Source organism: Myotis davidii, unplaced genomic scaffold, assembly GCF_000327345.1.
Source record: "Myotis davidii unplaced genomic scaffold, ASM32734v1 scaffold83, whole genome shotgun sequence".
Classification (NCBI taxonomy): domain Eukaryota; kingdom Metazoa; phylum Chordata; class Mammalia; order Chiroptera; family Vespertilionidae; genus Myotis; species Myotis davidii.
Genome location: NW_006294121.1, coordinates 235,564 through 254,448, shown reverse-complemented (window position 1 = coordinate 254,448; position 18,885 = coordinate 235,564). Strand labels below are relative to the sequence as shown.

At 43.1% G+C, this 18,885-nt stretch overlaps 1 protein-coding gene across 1 annotated transcript in view; it reads right to left on the bottom strand.

Moving 5' to 3' along the window:
* Positions 1–1,091: 1,091 nt before the first annotated feature.
* The window catches only part of SMARCA2 (SWI/SNF related, matrix associated, actin dependent regulator of chromatin, subfamily a, member 2), a 185,147-nt gene continuing 167,353 nt past the window's right edge, over positions 1,092–18,885 (bottom strand). Inside the window, exons 31-35 of the mRNA XM_015566893.1 lie at positions 11,499–11,604; positions 10,931–11,032; positions 7,956–8,088; positions 3,487–3,629; positions 1,092–2,028 (exon numbers count right to left, since the gene is read on the bottom strand). Of these exons, the coding sequence (XP_015422379.1) occupies positions 1,993–2,028; positions 3,487–3,629; positions 7,956–8,088; positions 10,931–11,032; positions 11,499–11,604 (520 nt within the window). The 3' untranslated portion in view covers positions 1,092–1,992. The remainder of the gene's footprint in view (positions 2,029–3,486; positions 3,630–7,955; positions 8,089–10,930; positions 11,033–11,498; positions 11,605–18,885) is intronic.

Sequence of the window (18,885 nt, the reverse complement as noted above, 5' to 3'; positions counted from 1 at the left end):
GATACTGGGCACATTTTTAAAAGGCTACTTCCCCCCTCCTTCTGCTGAAACTATGAGATTTTTTTTTCCCTCCTAAGGCTGGCGCCCCCTGGAGGTTTTCTCTCAAATTTGTCCACTCCGGTCTCCAGCAGTTCATGATTGGATTAGGTTTTCCTGGTCTTCTGCTTAGTTAGTGTAGGTCAGTGATGGTGAACCGGTGACACGCGAACTCATTTTTTTTGGTTGATTTTTCTTTGTTAAATGGCATTTAAATATATAAAAGACATATCAAAAATATAAGTCTTTGTTTTACTATGGTTGCAAATATCAAAAAATTTCTATACGTGACACGGCACCAGAGTTAAGTTAGGGTTTTTCAAAATGCTGGCACGCCGAGCTCAAAAGGTTCGCCATCACTGGTGTAGGCTGTGATTCTCTGCATCTGCCTCTGTCTTCAGTTTTGGGGGCAGCTGGTTTGCCCTATGACCTCAGTGCTTTGATCTAAGAAGAGCTGTTGATTTTCAGTTTGTTCAGCTTTTTTCTTGTGTGAATGGGTGAGATGACCTCCAAACTCCTCCCATGGGCACCAGACACTGGAAGTCTCAAGTGCTTTTCTCTGGGTAGTAAGATTTCTTTGTACTTTTCTTGCTGCCCACATACATTTATTTTATTACTAGAGGCCCTGATGCACGGAATTCATGCAAGAGTAGGCCTTCCTTCTCCTGGCTGCCGGCTTCCCTGGCTTCATTCAGTCTATTTAGCATATTACACTTTTATTATTATGGATGACCAAAAGACGTGTTCCTAGAAAAATTTTTTTTTAAATGACTTTAATTGCTATTGACTTGGAGTAAAATAAAGTAAGGTTTTCTGGCTGGAAAAAAAATTTGAACCCCTGAGAAAGATTGGGGAGGGGTGCTTAGTCCATGGCAGCACCTCTGCCCCTGGGCAAGTTTACAGTCACCCAAGTCCTATACTCCTCTCCCGTGACACACCTGGTTCATTGCAGCAGAATGGCTCTCTCTCTTCTCCCCCCAAATGTTCTGTTGCAGGAGCCCGTCACTCAGGCACCAGGGTTTCAATGCTGGGGAACTCAAAAACAAGAAGCAACATTTGTTGAGCTAAACTGTCTCTTTATTAGGAAAGCACCACCACCACATTCTTGGAAATTACTGGAATTTTATTTGCCTCAGGCTTATGACTTGCAACCAAAGACATTGTGCAAAGAAAGCAAAGATTAAGTACACTTTAGGGAGAAAGGAGACGATACACATTGATAACATAGGAGATTAGGGTGACAAAAAAAAGCCATCCAATGCACTATATAGATTGCAATATTCAATAGCATTTTCAACAGAACCTGTTTTTAAATCAAGAGCAAAAAAAAAAAAAAGCAATGTTTACAATAGACATAAATCTTATACAATTCAAAAAGCAGTTTTATTTTCAGGTCATATAGCATAAAGTGGAAAAACATCTATGCAGGTGAAGTCTAACTACTGTACATTAATCACCTATTAAAGTTGCTGATATGTACCACAGTGTAAAAAAAAACAACCACAATACCAAACAAATAAAAATCTTGAAAATTGCCTGATGAAAAATAAAATAACCAGTGACTTTGAATGGCTTATCCTGGTTATCAGTGCTACAAAAAGACAAAAATCTTCTCATCGGAGCAGGTGATAAGACCAGGCCCAATCAAACCATTACCAAATTACACCCGCCCATAGAAATATACTGTCCGCCCACATATTTTCCATCAAAAGCTTTATTTTGTTTGTTTTAATCTTTGAATCTTGGAGGCCCGTTTGGTCACAATATGTTACAAATATTTGTGTGCGTGTTTTTTTACACCATGATAGCATATGTTTGTCTGGCACTATCCTAAAGCTAGTGTATAGGTGATGATGATGATATAGAAACAGCCCAGTGCCCATACCACAAATGAACTCACTGGGTAGAAGTGAGAGAGGGGAGGAAGGAATTCAGTTGGAACAAGGTCCGTATCCATCACTCGTCATCAGTCCCGCTTGCTTCCGACTGTTCCTAAAGCCAAAAGAAGGTAAAATGGGATGAAGTTACATACCGGGACAAGACGACATAACCCATCCAAAGGCAATGGAGAAAGCTAATGACATGTCGGAAAGTTAACGCCCCGCGCCTCTTCGTTCTATGAGAGGATGGGAAGGCACCACAGAGGCCTCGGCAGCCTCGAAGCTGAAAAACTAAAATGACACCCACCCCTGTGCCAGTCTTTCACTCTCTCGCTTTGGCCTGAAAGGTTATGTTTAGCGCTATGTTTTAGAAAACTCGCGGGAGGAAAGAGTACCACGCGTTTACTGTCTACTCCCTGGTATATCTACCGAAGGAAGCACAGTACTTTAAATGTAACGGAAAATGAATGTTCCAGAAAGAAAGCAGTCAGGGGAGGGAACCCGAGGTCCTCGGCCCAGTGCGTGAGATGGAGGCCGCTTCAGAAGGCGAGCCCGGAGCAGTTCCGGCCCCCTGGTTGCCCATGGAGGCGAGGGACTGCGTTGGATGGCGTCGGCTATTTGCACTGAATTCAGCCTCTGCTATCTACTTACATCACCTGGAGCAAAACACACAACCTAAGCACTGATTCATGTTGTGTGTGGAGAGTGACAGCTACCTCACAATGCTAACAGCAGCGATCCCCCATTGTATGCCGTAAGCGTCTGTACAACGCAAGTGGCGGACCTTCCCCACATGCCAGGAACGTCTATAATAAAAAAATGTTTTCCCTAAGCCCTGACCAACTTTAAAATCATTTTTTTGAGAGAATTTTCAGGTGAGAATAGTCAAGAACACTCAAATTGTGAGTAACATATTTATTTTTTAATATTCATTGCAAATTGATTTTTTTAATTAAATTCGAAATGTGGCGTGTGGGGATGGTTTCCGTTCTGGACGTGTGGTAATTAACTGGTTAAATACTGTACCACAGAGGAAGGTACTTATTTTCAGGCTCCACAAATGCTGCCTGAATTTTTAAATTATTAACAATAACACTGCTAGGTACTTAAAAATTCATCTGTTGTTTTTTTGTAGTGTTTTAAAAATCAACTCAAACCCAGCACTCTGACATCCTGACTTTTTTCTTGTTCTTCCATCTAATCCTTATTCCATCTATACATTGCTACTGTCTAGGCACGACGCTGGGGGTGAGGAGATAAAACATTAACTGGCCCTGGAGAAAACTATCTGTAAGTAAGCAGTGGGAAGATAAGAAAGGGGGAGGGGGGAGGCTTGATTTAGTGTTTTTCATTTTTGAAGACCATTAAAAAAGCAATAAACAAAGACCCAAATTCCTTGTTACATAAGCAGGCAGCTCAGTGCACATCCATCAGAAATGAAATCTCACCAAATCTTGACGTTTTTTTCATTTCTAGGTAATAAAGAGAGGAGGCTGGAAAGGACAAGGAAGCGTGAGAGGGAAACCGAAGCGGAGAGAGGGGGCTGCGGTCCGGTCCCAGCTCCACTCACGTTCTCATCCTGCTCTTCGTCGCTGTCGAAGTCGCTCACCACAGGTTTGGCTTTCCCTCGATTTGGCCTTTTCTTGCCTTTTCCCTTGTCCCGACCTTTCTCCTCTTTTTTATTGAGCTTGATTTTCACCTTAACAGACTTTGCTACAGTGAAAACAAAACAGACAGCACTGAGGAGTCACAGGGAACTCATTCTTACAGGGAGATGACAAACCAAAGGTGTGGGTGTGTCCAGATCACTCGTGGCTTATACCTGGTGTCTGTCATCCTGTCTCGTTAGCACCCCTTCCACTGCAAGCACGCCTCGGCGGGGCGGAGGAGTACACACACAGAACCTTACACAGCCACAGAGGGACGGAGGCCAGTGGGTCCTCTCCCCGTCTCCTGAGGACCCTTCTACTTTGTGGAGGGGTGGTGTAGACAGTTATTTAATAGACCTCGGACACTAAAAATTCAACTATTTCAATTTTCTTTTTAATAGCATAGAAAGGTTCAAAATGAAAAGAAAAAAAACACACTCAAACAGATGAATATGAAAGCTTCCTTTCCCCATCTCTAGTCTCTCTACCTACTGTTCTCGTTCTAGTGATTATCTCTAGAAAAAGAATTACACATCCGTATCTACACATATATCCATCCATGTGTGTGTACACACACGCCCTTTCTATCCTTATCCCAAAGGGGTTGTTGTATGCCCATATCCACACCATGCTTTCTCATAGAAGTGGGACATTTCTATGCATCAACCCAAAAAATTTCCACCTTATGTGTACACTCTGATTTTTTAACCAGCCCCCTAGGGATGGGTGCTAAAGTTCCCAGCTTTTTGTCTCTAGAAACGAAGTGCCATAAAGCCTTTGCTGGCATATCCTGGCAGAATTCGGGGCGGTCTGGTGCACATGTTCGTATGGTAAGCCGCTAACAATCATCTGCTAAATTAGCCTTCAGGGAGGCAGCACTCATTTCCACTCTCACAGGAGGATAGAGACAAAAACACCTAGAGGTGTTCAGTGTGCTATAACATAAATACAGGTGTGTATCCCAAAGTATAAAGAAAATCTGTTCCACGGACTTGTTCTGGGGCAAGTTTCCACAGAACACCGCTTCGAGGACCTGATGATGAAGTCACTGAGAATGTGGGTCTCTCATTCAAGCCAGTTTTGCTAGAATATCATGTTTGGTGGGTCTCAAGAAGAATAAAACATGGAGGAGTAAATTTAACCAAGGAGGAGAAGGACCTATACACTGAAAATAACACCACAGTGAAGAAGGCACTAATAAAGGGCGGCATCGTTCATGCCCTTTAAATGGAAAGGATTAACAATGTTAAAATGTCCATACTACCCAAAGCAATCTACAGATTCAGTGCAATCCCTACCGAAACTCCAGCGGCATTTTTTACAGAAATAAATAATCCTAAAATACTTACGGAAACACAAAAGACCATGTCTAGCCAAAAAGCAATCTTAAGAAAGAAGGATAAAGTTGGAGGCACTGCGTTCCCTAATCTCAAACTATATGACAAAGTTATAGTAATCAAAACAGTGATACAGAAATTAATGGAACAGAATAGAGAGCCCAGAAATAAACCTCCCATATATAGTCAATTAATTTATCACAAAGGAGGAAAGAATATACAATGGGGAAAGGACAGTTCTTTAAATAAATGGTGTTGGGGAAATTGGACAGCCGTACGCATAGGAATGAAACTAGATTAATCATAAAACTCCTAGAAGAAAACACAGGCAGTAAGTTCTTTGACATGACCTTGAGATTTGACATTAAAAGGAAAGGCTGTGAATGCAAAAATAAACAAGTGGGATTCCATCAAGCTAAAAAACTTCTTGCACAGCAAAGGAAGCCTCAACAAAATGCAACGTTGACCTAGTAAATGTGACAACACATTGTCATTCATGTATCTGATAAGGCTATACAAAAAACTCATATAACTCAGTAACAAAAAAACCGACAATCTGACATCACCATCACTAATGATCAGGGGAATTCAAATCAAAACCACTGTGAGGTATTATCTCACGCCTGTTAGAATGGCTACCATCAAAATTTCAAGAAATAACAAGTGCTGATGAGAACGTGGAGACAGGAAACCTTGTGCACTACTGGTGGGAGTGTAAATTGGTGCAGCCACTGTGGAAAACAGAATGGAGAATCCTCTCAAAATTAAAAATAGGGGTGCATATGATCCAGCAATTCCATTTTTGGGTACTTATCAGAAGAAAGCAACAAAACACTAACTCAAAGATATATGCACCTCCATGTTCATTGCAACATTATAATAGCCAAGATATAGAAATAAAAAATGTGTGTACACACACACACACATATAAAACAGAATACTTACACAGCCATAAAAAGAATGAATCTTATCATTTGGGACAACATGGATGGACCCTGAGGGCATTATGCTAAGTGAAGTAAGTGAGAGGAAGGCAAATACCATATGATCTCACTTTATGTGGAATATATAACAAGCTCAGAGATACAGAGAACAACAGATTTGGAGGTTGCAAGGTGGCGAAATAGGTCATAAGGGTCACGAGGTACAAAGTACCAGCTATAAAATAAGTTATGGGGTGAAGGTACAGCAGGAGTACAGCTAATAATACTGTACCGCATATTTGAAAGTTGCTAAGAGTAAATCTTAAAAGTTCTCATCACAAGAAACAATTTTCGAACTATGTATCATGATGGAAGTTAACTGGATTTATGAGGATCATTTCACAACACATAAGAATATCTAACCATTACGTTGTATACCTGAAACTAATACGATGTCCTAAGCCAATTACCCCTCAACAGAGAACTGAGAATTTAAGAAGAGAAGCACTGGCAGATGGAGTCTCACCGAGGGCCCCCCGGAAGGCATGCAAGGCTGCTGACACCGAACTCACAGATCTAGATCATCAGTTGTTTTATTGAGCCACAAAGTTCCTGGCAACTTGTAATAGCAGCAATAGCTAGTTAACACACCAAGCCTCGAGAGAGACGGAAGAAGTTAAACTGATAGATGGGCTGGGTGGGCAGCTCTTTGAAAACATAAGAGAAATCTGGCTCTACAGAAGGAAATACCTAGAAACACCTAGCTAAGATAATGTAGGCTTATTCATCAAATGCAGGGATAGAAGCACTGGGGGAGAACCATATAAAATGGAAAATGGTTAAATAAATAAAAGGCAGTATCACTCGGGAGAATGATACTGGGTATGGGGAAACAGACTGCGGCACTGCCGTCAAGGAAGTGAATCCCAGCTGAGTAGTAACATGTAAGCACCACATGTCTGCAACGATTTATGGGTAAGAATGTTTAGGACAGCATTATTTAGAGAGTAATCTATTTTGGTACATTCACTAACGAATGGTAATATAAATTGCTGTTAAAAAAACACCACAAAAACACCACACATATTGCTGTGGGAAAATGCCCCCAATAAATAGAAAAACGACACTATAAAACAGTGTGCTCTACTTTATGAACAAAATACTTACGTGTAGAAAAAACTGGAAGGAAACTTCTCAAAACGTTAAATGTATACTGGGTAATAAAATTATACAAATTTTCCTTTCTTAAAAAATACTTTCCAAATTGTCTGTACTAAGTATGCAATTAGGAACAAATCTAATAAAAAATTTTAAAGCGTATCTGTACTGTTTGACATAGCAGATCATAAACTACTGGGATTTATTACTTTGAGAAGAGGTATGGGGTGGAAACATCATCAGGTAAGAAGAAACTTTAGACTTTTGAAGGCAGATTTAACGTTGGAAGATGAGGGTTATCACCAGGGTGGGACTCTGTATGGCCGAGAGCGAATATAGTACTTCCTTGGGTGCAGAATTTAAGAGGGCAACGAAACTGAGTCATCAAGACAAATAATCTAACGCAATGCTGTCAAAACACAAAATTAAGGCCAAGAGTCCATGATGAACAAAAGTCAATATTTTAAATAAACACACGATCAGTACCTGATCCATGCTGGATAAAATGGACCACATTCCAACAATTATTTTCTCAAGCGGTGGTTCTCAGTGTGGTCCTGGGCCAGGCAGCACCAGTGCCCCTGGGAACTCGCTAGGAACACTGACCCTCAGGCCCCAGTGCAGGCAACTGATCTGGGACTCTGGGGTGGAGCCCAGCTACCAAAACCCTGTGCTACGGAACAGGTAGGAGGTACTGACCACAGTGTTGACAGAACATGTCTACTACACTGGCTTGCTCAGGCAACCTCCAGTGAGCATTTGCCACGTGCTGAGCTTGGGGGCACACATTACCTCATTTTCCAGAGGAGAAAACTGAGCTTGAGCTGGGTTAAGTCGCTGGCAAGGACATGGCAGGACAAAGCTGGAATGCAGATCGGCCTGGCTCTAACATCTGATTTTTTAGCGCCTGTGCAAACACTGATGCAGGTGGCTAAGGGCACAGAAGCAGAAGAACCTGATGCCCGAGCTTACCTTCTGACTCGGACTCCTCTTCATCTTCTTCCTCCTCCTCTTCATTGCTTTCGTCCTCGCTCTCCTCCTCTTTGGCAATTTTCTGCCGAGCGCTCTTAAACACTGACTGTAAGACGATGGAGTCTTCGTAGATCTAAAGTCAGAGTGGCAGCTGTTAGCAATGACAAGCTGAGGGCTGAAGACTCACAATTGCGGTGGGCGCTTCTTCCTTGCGAAGCACACCAGCTTCGCTTCACATGGATTTTACTAGAAACATCAATGCCAGCTTTTATGCCGACAGGATAATCAAATAGGGAAAAGCCCACATGTTCTTATAGAAAAAAGTCCATATGCAGCTGAAATAATTTTAGTGTGTATGTGTCTGTGTATTTGTGTGTGTGTGTGTGTGTGTACAGGCACGCACCTGGGAGAGAAGGGTGGACTTCTGTAACAAATCCTCTCATCTTTGACAATAAAAGTAGTTTAAAAAACTTTTCTTATTTGAATTGGTCTATCAAATAGTGTGGCCAAGCAACCTTCTTTAAAATGCAGTTCCCCTAACAAAATGGAAGCTATTCCTTATTACTGAGCTTATCAGTGCCAGCCAATACTATTCCAATCAATACTTTATTGTTAGTGTACCCACATACCTGAGCATAGCCCTGTAGTTGCTTAGATATGAACTTCTGAAATGTTCCTTTTTCCCCCCCCAAAAAAATTTAAAATAGAAGTACCATATATCTAGCAATCCCACTTATAGGTATACAGCCGTAAGAAGTGAAAGCAAGGACTTGGAGAGATATGCGTACACCCATGTTCACTGCAGCACCGTTACTCACAAGAGCGAGCCAAGCGGTACAAATAAACCAAATGTCCACTAAGAATAGATAAAATGAGGTACATACACATAATGGGATGCTATTCAGCTTTAAAAAGGAAGACAATCCTGCCACATGCTACAACACAGATGAACCCTAGGACCTTACACTGAGTAATAAGCCAATTACAAATGAACAAATACTAAATGATTCCACCTATGAGGTATCTAAAATAGTCAAAGTCATAGAAATAGAACAGTGGTTTCCAGGGGGAGTCATTGTTTTATGGGGACAGGGTTTCCGTTTTACAAGATAAGAGTGAGGAAGATCTGTTGCATGACAATGAGAATATACTGAACACTACTGACCTACACACTTAAAAATGGTTAAGATGATTAAGTTAAGCCAAAAATAAAAAAGGAAAAAATGACCACTGCTCTCGAGGGCCGTATTCTTTTACTTGTAAAGATGCGCTGCACACCTGGCCACTCGTGGTGAGCCCCAATAATACAGCCCAATAGGACACAGGCCTGGGGGTCAGCACTGGGATGGGGCCATGGCAGAGCTAGCGAGAGACATCACAGATGAGCTAGATCTTAAAGGTGAGGAGGATTCCATTGGGGGCGAGAAAGGAGAGCGAGCGAGAAAGGCGAGGCAAGAAAAAAAAAAGACGCACCTGGGGTTGAACTTTCGGGTCACGATACTGGACTATATTACACAGCGTGTCATACCTTGTGACGGTGGAGCGGGTACACAGGCTCCCTGCAATATATCTTATAACTGCATGCACATCCGGGGAAGCAGGTGTTTAAGGGACTAGTCTGACTACTAGACCATAAATTATTTAGTTAGTTCCTCACTTCATAGGAAATGAGGCTAAAGAGTTAGGGTAGGGCACAACTTCAGAAAACAGCCTATGGAGGTTAAATTTATTCAAGAATTCAACAGGGAACCACAGAGCTCGGTGGGCAGTAGACAGACAGGATAAGAGGGTGGTCAGGGAAAGATAAAACTCAGACCCAGTGTGGGCTGGGTGGGAAGCCAGTCAAAGGACACTGCAGGGGTGGGACAGTGAGTGTGGGCAGCCAGGGAGGCTGTGGAGCTGGAAAGGGACAGGGGACTTGGCACAATGTTGCCACATATTATAAAGGACCCCAAAACCTATCCAGAGACTGTACATGTAAATGGTCACTCACAACAAGCCTTTGTTGACTCGTGTATTTACCCTGTGTCCTGGTTTTCATCTCAGCTTTCTTTGAAGAGTGTCTTGAACACACAAGATTTGCTTTCAAGACCTGCTTTGGTCAAAACAGTACTCCTGTTTACTGCCACTAACCTAGACATGTACAGTCTGTTCAAGGCACAGTCTGAGGATTCCCGTGTTCTCCACGTTAGTGATTGGAACTGACATGAAGGTCAAGAGCCAGATCGGGAAGGTGGCCTAAGGTAGTCTGTGTTTGCTGACAGCACACTGGCCGGCAGACACACTGGCCTCTCTTCTTGGTCTTTCTTCATGGGTATGAGGAGCATTAGGCCAGAAAAACATAGGGAAACGGGGGCTCCCACAAAAGGTGCGTGGAAGCGAAGTGGAATTAAAGTGAAAGTGTCCTCCCCCTAGTTATCTTTCATGAATTCACTGTCACTTCTATATGGGTAAGCTTCCTCGCTGTGGATATGGGGAAACAGAGAGAATTGCAATTGGCTTGAAGAAAAGGAAATTCTGGTAAGCAATTAAGGCAATGTGTGTATGTGTGTGCGCACGCATGCACACATACACACACACATTTTTTTTGGTTTTAATCCATAAGTTTCAACTCCCGGTGCAAGGTTACAATCAGAAAAAAGGAATCAAATACACAATCTATAGAGGCCCAGGCTGGACCTCCGGCTGCAAGCATTACACAGAGTGACTGACTGGAATTCCTCCTCTAATGAGAAGCGAAGCCTCTGAGGAAGTGTGAGCAGGAGCTGGTGTAGCTATGGTACGAAAAGCTGGCACGGGTCTGAAAATGCCAAAGCCTCAATGTACTGGTGCAGGTAGCATGGAATACAGGCTTTGCCTTTTCATTTTCTTTCTGCCAGGGCAGTAGCAACGGTGCAAATGTAGAAAATGAAATGTTTTACTTAAAGGAACAGAGGAAGTTCACGGTTACAGTGTGTTAGGCGTTACAGACAGACCTGGGACCCCTCCAGGTTGAAGGTCTGAGCGTTGTGGCAGAGGAGCATGACATCTTTCTCCAGGTCGCCCAGGCTCCGGTACTTATGATTACGAATCCTTTCCTGATGGGAATTTGGGATGAAATAGAGGAAAAGAGGAGGGAGAGAAAAATACAACAGTTATTACTTGCTTCACGAAACCCAGTTTTCCCTTCGTCCTCTCAGCATTTAGCCCTGCCTGGGTGAATTTGCACAATCCAGGGGTGCCGTCCAGACAGCCCGGCCTCCCACGCAAGTGCCTTCTTACGAGGGGGAGGGGGGGTATAGGGGTGGGAAACAGAAAGAGCAATGGGTCTGCAGAGTCTGAAACTTCTTAAACAAAATGCAATATAATAACACAGAGCTCTCGGCAAGATGCTTAAATAACAGACGTGTAAAGGCACAAGGACATCCCAGCCTTTCTGGTGACAGGCCCTGATGGGTGTCGGTGGCAATCAGACAAGATGCCACTAACCACGTCCTATCATCGTTTCAATGAATTTACTTCATTAAAAAAAAGTTTGTAAAAATAAAAATAAAAAATATCTACCTTGATTTTTTTGAAATCCACCGGCTTCCTAATTAATTCATAGTATTCTGGTAATTCTTTCCTTGAAGGTAACTGAATGAAGACTTCACTGAGCTGTCGCCCTGAACTGTAGGGTGGGGGAAACAAACAGACACGTAACAGGGCATGCACTCCTGAGGAAAGGTTCCGTTTCATTTCATTTCAGACAGTGTCAGGCAAGCACGCTGGCATCCCACGCATACAGGTGTGGGCCTCCTCCTGCCGAGGAAAACCCCCAACTGGCCCCGAGACCAGCGCCTCTTCTGCGAACTTCAAAGTCACACTGAAGTGCCGTTAGGTCCCCCCTCCTGACACACACCTGACACGAGAAGTCGCTGTGGATTTCTTCCAGAGCAATCCTCTTTTCATTTTGACAGGAAAATTTAAAATGCCCCTTTCAACCAACGTTCGTTTTTTAAATGAATAATAATTGAGTTGGTAAAAAAAAAAAAAACCCACACAACAGACTTTATTTCCATATTCCTTTGTCTTCAAATTCACTTTATATTTAGAAAATAGGTTAGAATGGACTCTGGAACGGCAAATGAAATGCGTTCGTATGTACCTGGGGACGTCTATCTTTTCGGTCCTGTTCCCTCTAGAATACTTTACACACCTTATTGTTATTTGCCAGAGGAACCCCGTCATCTCGCCTAACTGCGCCTTTGTGTGTATGGAGCAATTTGGGCAGAAAAGAACAGCCATACTAGCAAGTGCGGGTGCCAATGCTGCTGGGACGAGTGCTGTGCCCTCCCCCAAATGCATGGTAGCTTTATTTGAAAGCAGATTAGCAACAAATGCTTAGGATTTTGTAATTTTGAGAAAAAGGCTATAAAGTGATATGTAAGCTTTCTACATCAGTTAATATTAGAAACAGACATGGTTAAAAGAACAAAATATACGCAATTTAGATTCACAAGCCTAATATCTGACGTGGCCCATCTAGATCAATAACAGCTGGATATGGTATAGCCATTTTTCACAATAGCCTTGCTTTTCTTGCGATGCCATCTCTCTTTCCTTTGTGAAGCCAGAAATATCAAAAAATAACTGTAAGTCACCGCCATGTCAATTTCAGAGGCGATTTTAGCAACGTGCCGAAATGCTAAAAGCAGCAGCAAAGAATGAGTGACAATGTGCTGTTTTAATCCATAGTCCCAGTTGTATAATTAAAAAATAATCATAATGACAGTTATCATAAAAAAGGCATGCGCAGTAACTCAAACGGTTGCCTAGCAACCAGTGGGGGAAAATGCTGAAGTGCAAAGGGGCCTGCATAAATTAACCGAAATCTTCTGTCAAAGGGATGGGCGAGTTTCTGTTTTACTAGGTCACTGTTTTATTTTTTAATGCATATATGGGCTTCATGAATACTAAAATCAGGCGCAAACAAAGAGGTTTAAGAAGACTGTAGTGGAATGGGGAATTGGATTTTTAGATTCTTGTGGTAAGAATCAAGGTATTCTCTCACACACAGACTCATAGCCACTCCTACGCACCCCCTCCCCACCTTCCAGGGTTGAGAAATGCATTTGCACCTCCACAAGTTACACCACATAGTATGTAACAAAACCCATTTTATTTACTACCGCCTTCAACATACAGCCACAATTTCTGGTCTATTCTTTTTCTACCATTCTGAGATTTTATATATAGAAACATTTTACCTATTTGAAAAGGAATTATTTGAAAGGCGATTTATAGATACTATAAATTTTTCTATTTCTATCAGCAACTTCTTTATTATTAGCAGTCTCTGTAACCTAGCAACAGTAAAAAAGTCAGACCTCTTTGCAATCTTGGATTTAACACCTGACCCTCAATGACATCGCCAGTGTCATTTTCTACGTTGCCAACAGATGGTGTGATCTTTCTGCTGACACACTATGAGCCATCTCTGCTTTGTACACCTGTGATGGGCACACTCTTCACTTCAGTTGTGCCACCCGGTGTCTGGCACCGCGGTGCGAGAAAGTTCTAACAGGGCCAAAATGGCTCAGTGAGCTTGGTCTGATTCTCTGTCCTCAGTCAGGTTATAGAAACCCTGGACCCTATCTATAAGGAGACAAGTCCAGAATTACATGTGCTCCTAAGAGAGGGGACTGAATGTTCTGAGACTTGGGGCCAACAGTGTAAAATGAAACAAATTTATTGTTTCAAGACATTCCTAGCCCACTTCCTTTCCCCCTTCCGGAGCACAGAGGACACAGGCAAGAGGGGGACCGGGCTGTCGAAGGGAGTTTTCCTGTGGCTCCGTCTGGCTTTCTCAGCTCCTCCTCTGTGAACCTGGCTTGCACTGTTGACCTGACTCCCCTGGTTAGGATATAGCCTCTCTCCTGTGTACCCCCAAGTACCATGGCCATCCCCAACCCCCCACTTTATGACTAATTCCAAGTCTCCAGAGCTGACCCATCTCTCACTCCGTGCTGGAAGGGTCTCTATCCTCTCCCCACCCCTCAAATACTTCATTATCCATCCAGGATTGAGAAGCCCTTCTCCATAAAAATGAAAAATTCTCCCCAGTATTAACTAACTCTCGCTGCCTCACTGCTCAGAACTTAATTCCTCCATGTGTGTCCCTCCTCCTCCCCCACACAGGGTGGGCGCATTTTCCTTGCAGTCAGACCCTGCCCCTCCCCTATCAGAGGCCATGGATCTGACGGGCAGCGCAGGAGGAAATGCCAGCGGTCCTGGGGCACGTAACCTACAGGACGCCCCGAGTCGCTGTGACCACTCGTTAAGGAATGGCTGCAGTTAACGTATTTTTCCCTCAAGTAAATGGGGGGAAAATAAGAAAAAGGTGGAAGTGCAGCTGCCTGATAGTTTTGAATTCTTGGCATTTCTTTATCAACTTAAGCTGAGCAAAGGTGTTTTCAATGTACCTTTTCAAGTGCTTTTTTCCCCCAGTGCTGGAAAGTTATGTATTTTTTTTAAAAAGTACAGAACAATGGACTAATTGTATAGTGGTTTGCAGAAGGTGTTCTGTTTCTGTTGAAATGCTTACCCTACCCCCAAGGCATTTTCCATTATGTCACTGTACACGATTTGAGGCCTAAGTATAAATTGCTTCCCATCACCAAAGTGATACCCACTCCCCTCCTCCAAAAAAGGATTCCACTGATGGCCTGTACCTTCACATCTACTTTATACAGTGATCTATCACAAACTAAGAAACGTGACCTTGATAAGACCTAAGGTGGGGGGAGGGGGCACAGCGTCACCTGAAATAAAAATTTAAAGTAGCCCACTGCACTTACCAGAATTTCCTGGTGCTGGTGGGCAAGCACAGCTTCTCTCCACAGAGCCAGTGGGCATAGGGACACAGGGCCATGATGCCATGCTGTGAGATGCTCAAGCCCTACATGCCGCTGTCTCAATGGTGGTTTGAAACCCTGCATGTATAGCTTACACGCTTACACGCTCACACACACACCCTCTCACACTCTCTTGAGATTTACTCTGCTATGCCTCATCTGGGAACCAATATTTCTCCCATTACCTCCAAAACCCAACGGCAATAGTTTCATATCTGAACTACTGTGATTCTAAAATGATGACTGCACACCTTATAAACATTACGTCTGCATCGGCTTTACTTCTGACTATAGTTTAGGTACTGTTGGAAGAGTGCAGAAGACTGAAATGCCAGCTGGGAAACCGACTCCTTTAAAATATGGCTTTCCAACAAGCCCAAACCAAGAATATATGATACTGGGTGAATCTTTCTTTTGGTTTTGCTGCTTTATGGTTTTCCTTTTTATCTGCCCAAACTAATCTATTGATAAGCACTTCCAATAGCTACTTGTGAAAAAGAGATTTTAACTAAAGTTGAGACAGGTTTTATTTAATGAATGTAAAAACGTGGCTACCTTGCCTAAGAAAATGATGTCATGCTTTAGAAGACCACTTGGAGTTGGAAGACTTTTACAGAAAAGTTATTACAGTCCTAAAGGAATCCAACCCAGGAGATCATGTGGGAACAACTATAAAACTGGGTCAACATTGGAGGCCAGTAGGCGAAAGCAAGCTGCTGCTTTTCAGGGTCAGATTCCTGGGAGACTTATCTCATACACGTCACTTACACATGCACTCCGATCAGAGCAGCACCCCACTAACCAGAAAGACCCCAGACATCCTAGCCAGCCCCAAACTAGGTATCACCTGCACCTGCACTCCGTACTCACTGCTGCGATCGCTCCTCGGAATCTTATTGGGTGCTGACGGGTGACGATTCCTGACAAGCTTGGAAATCTGACCTCTAGGACTCAAAACAGAATGGATGGGGCAGGCCTGCTTCTGGTAGTGGACTTGGGGGTTGTAAAAATGACCAAGCATTATGTTAAGGACTGTAGGTATATGATGTGCCTGAGTTGTCAACAAAAATAAGGTTGCATTAGGTTAGTGCAAGGTAAAGCCGATGTAAGGAGACCACAGGGGCGCGGCCAGCTCAAGAAGAAAAGCACGGAGGCTGTACCCAGAGCCTTAAATACAATCACACTTGGAAGCACGGTTTTAGTTTTGGTAATCCACTCTCAGCTAAAAATGTAGCTGCATATAATTTTATGGATAGATATTTTACATGTGTATATGCACACACGTATTTTGTGTATATCTATATATGTGCATACGCACACGTAATTATATACATGCATGTGTACATATAGTTGTATATGTATAGTCCATAATTATTTTAAAATTATGTGCCTTAAAAAATAATATATACTTGTTATGAGAATATTCACCAAAAAACACAAAAAAAACACACCCACATAGGATATTACATTTTAAATGCAGGACTTCAACGAGGTTTTTAAAAAGGCATTAACTATATGCCAGAGCGTAAATAAACATAAATAATGTAGTCTTATTGAAAAAATATAAAGGCTTACAACCTACTGTAATTTGGAATCATCCATAAATAAGGTAGGTTTCAAACACTTTTTATTGGGTGACCTTCTTTGAAAATATGCTATAAGTCAAAAGTCTGATCTGATTTTTCCCAGAGAAATGCTGTCTAAGGGACATGTGCCCCATCCTTATTTATATCAGCATGAATATCCCATTTCACCAATTAGCACCTTTTCACTCTACCATACAAAGCCAAATAAATAAAATAGGATAATCCTATCACAACGGTCAGAATCTACTACATAGTTTCTATTCAGAATCCTCTCATTGAACTTATAATTGCAAATCAGAAGTGCTCAGCAGGACACTGGGTTCATACAGTATCACCTGTTGGCTTGTCCAGTTAACCATTCTGATGAGACACTTGAGAAGTTAGATCATCTATCACTTGACTTTTCAGAAATAGCAACTCAGGACATCTAGATGCTTCACTTTTTCTCACTTAACATTTCCTAACAGCAGGAAAGCTTTCTAACTGTCCATCTGTCTAAAGTGACAGCTGAAGGCCTGCTGCGTCCTTGGTCAGCTACTCTGCCAACTTTCGTCACCTCAACCTGTAGATCTGGACGCCACTCAGAGGACGCCCTCCTTCCAAAAGGTGAGGACCCACCTTGCCTTCCACAGCCTGTCCGGTCCTCTGATCTTACCCTGGGCCTCTACTTCATAAAGGTAAAAAGATGCTTCCAAGATTTTGGCTGAATTGTGACCCAACCGGAAAGCATCAAGCTTTTGCAGGCAAACGAAATCAAATGCTTCTACACGTGAGCGGTAAACCCCAAGCGTCCCTTTGTTAAAGGGGTGGGTGGGTCACATCAGACTGTGGAGCATTGCTTTTTCCTGTAATGGCCCTTTTAGTAAATTCTTCAGGAACACCCATGAGGTGAGATTCTAAAAGAATGAGGCAGACTCCCCCCTCACCCCCATGGATATACAAGCACACACAGGGTGGGCAAAAGTAGGTTTACAGTTGTGAGCACATGAAACAGAATTTATTCTCGTATGACTATTTATTGTATTGTTTTCCGTACAAACAGCTGTAGCCCTACTTTTGCCCACCCCCGTAGGTGCCCCAATAACTGTCATCTTCCAGTGCAATCCATTTTTGATGAAAACACTTATGGAGTTGTGGTGAAGACCGTTTATACGACAAGAAAATGAGTTGTGTTATTTCCAGCTGGGAACTCCTTCCCCTCCCTCGGGGAGAGGCCATTCATGTAAATGACACCACATTTACTGGGATGGCCTTGCGGCCTGGAGAGGCAGAGACCCTGCCTTCTGGGCCAGGCTAATGCTGGAAGCCTTGGGGAGGCCTCTTGCCCCTCGGAAAGCAAACAAACCAAGTGTTTTGTGGCCTGCCCACCTGCTGGATGTGGGTATAATTGGCTGAGCAACATAAATAAATGTCAAGTCACCAGGGGTCAAAGAAGTCTATTCCAGTAAACACCTGAAAGTATCATTATTTATAACGAGAGCAAAATAAAGTGCTAGAATCCAGGTTTCCCTGAGCAGATTTTCTCTGGACTAAATGCAGCTACGGAGCATATAGTCAACATTTGCCAAAGTGTCATCCGTGGAACATAAGCTTAATGAATTGCTAGCAGTGTTCCTTGAAAGGGTATGTGTGTGGGAGGTGGGGGGTGGGGGTTCCATTGGTCAAATGAGTTTGGGAAACACTGGATTAAACAAAGCTCAACAGCTTCCTTTCCTTTCAGAGCCTCTGGGAATTCTCCAAGGAGCTACAGGAAAGGTGTATCCACTTGGTCACATTGCTGTCTCATGGCCATTTCTCTAGAATCTAATTAGGGTGCTAAGTGCAAAGTGCCTGAGCTCTGTCACAGCCCCTCTACCGCATTTAAAGAAATATGGACTGTCTGGTGCCAACACTGCTCAAAATAAATTTTGTCTAAAAGAGCTTCTTGGCTGGTCCTGAAGGGACAGTCAATACTAACAACATAATCACAGCGTCAAGGGCTGTTAATAGCTATGGAGAGAATTCAGATTTCCTGGGATGGAGTATGTGGGGCTGGGTAGCTACACACACACACACGCAGGCATGCACGCACGCACACAGGCATGCATGTGCCACATTTTCATTTCACCTGCATTTCTGTAAATGAAACCACATTCACTTACCACTCAGGACAGAGATCCAAGTTATCGTCCTCCTCTCACATCTAGTCTGCCCCTAAATCCTGTCAATCACACCTCTAAGGATTTATTCTCGTCAACTTACCTACTACCACGTCCCATGCTATGTCCCTCTTCCCTTGTGCCTAATGGCCCAGTCCTACTGAGGTCTGTGTGGCCCTAAAAGGGTCCTGGCTTTTCCATCTTCTGCAGCTGCCTGCACACATGGGCCTGAGTACCGTTGCCTCCTCCTCCCTGCCACGGTCTCCTGGGGGAATTACCACTCGAAGCTTCCCCTATCCCTGCCCCATTCCTCCCCTCCCACCCCACACAT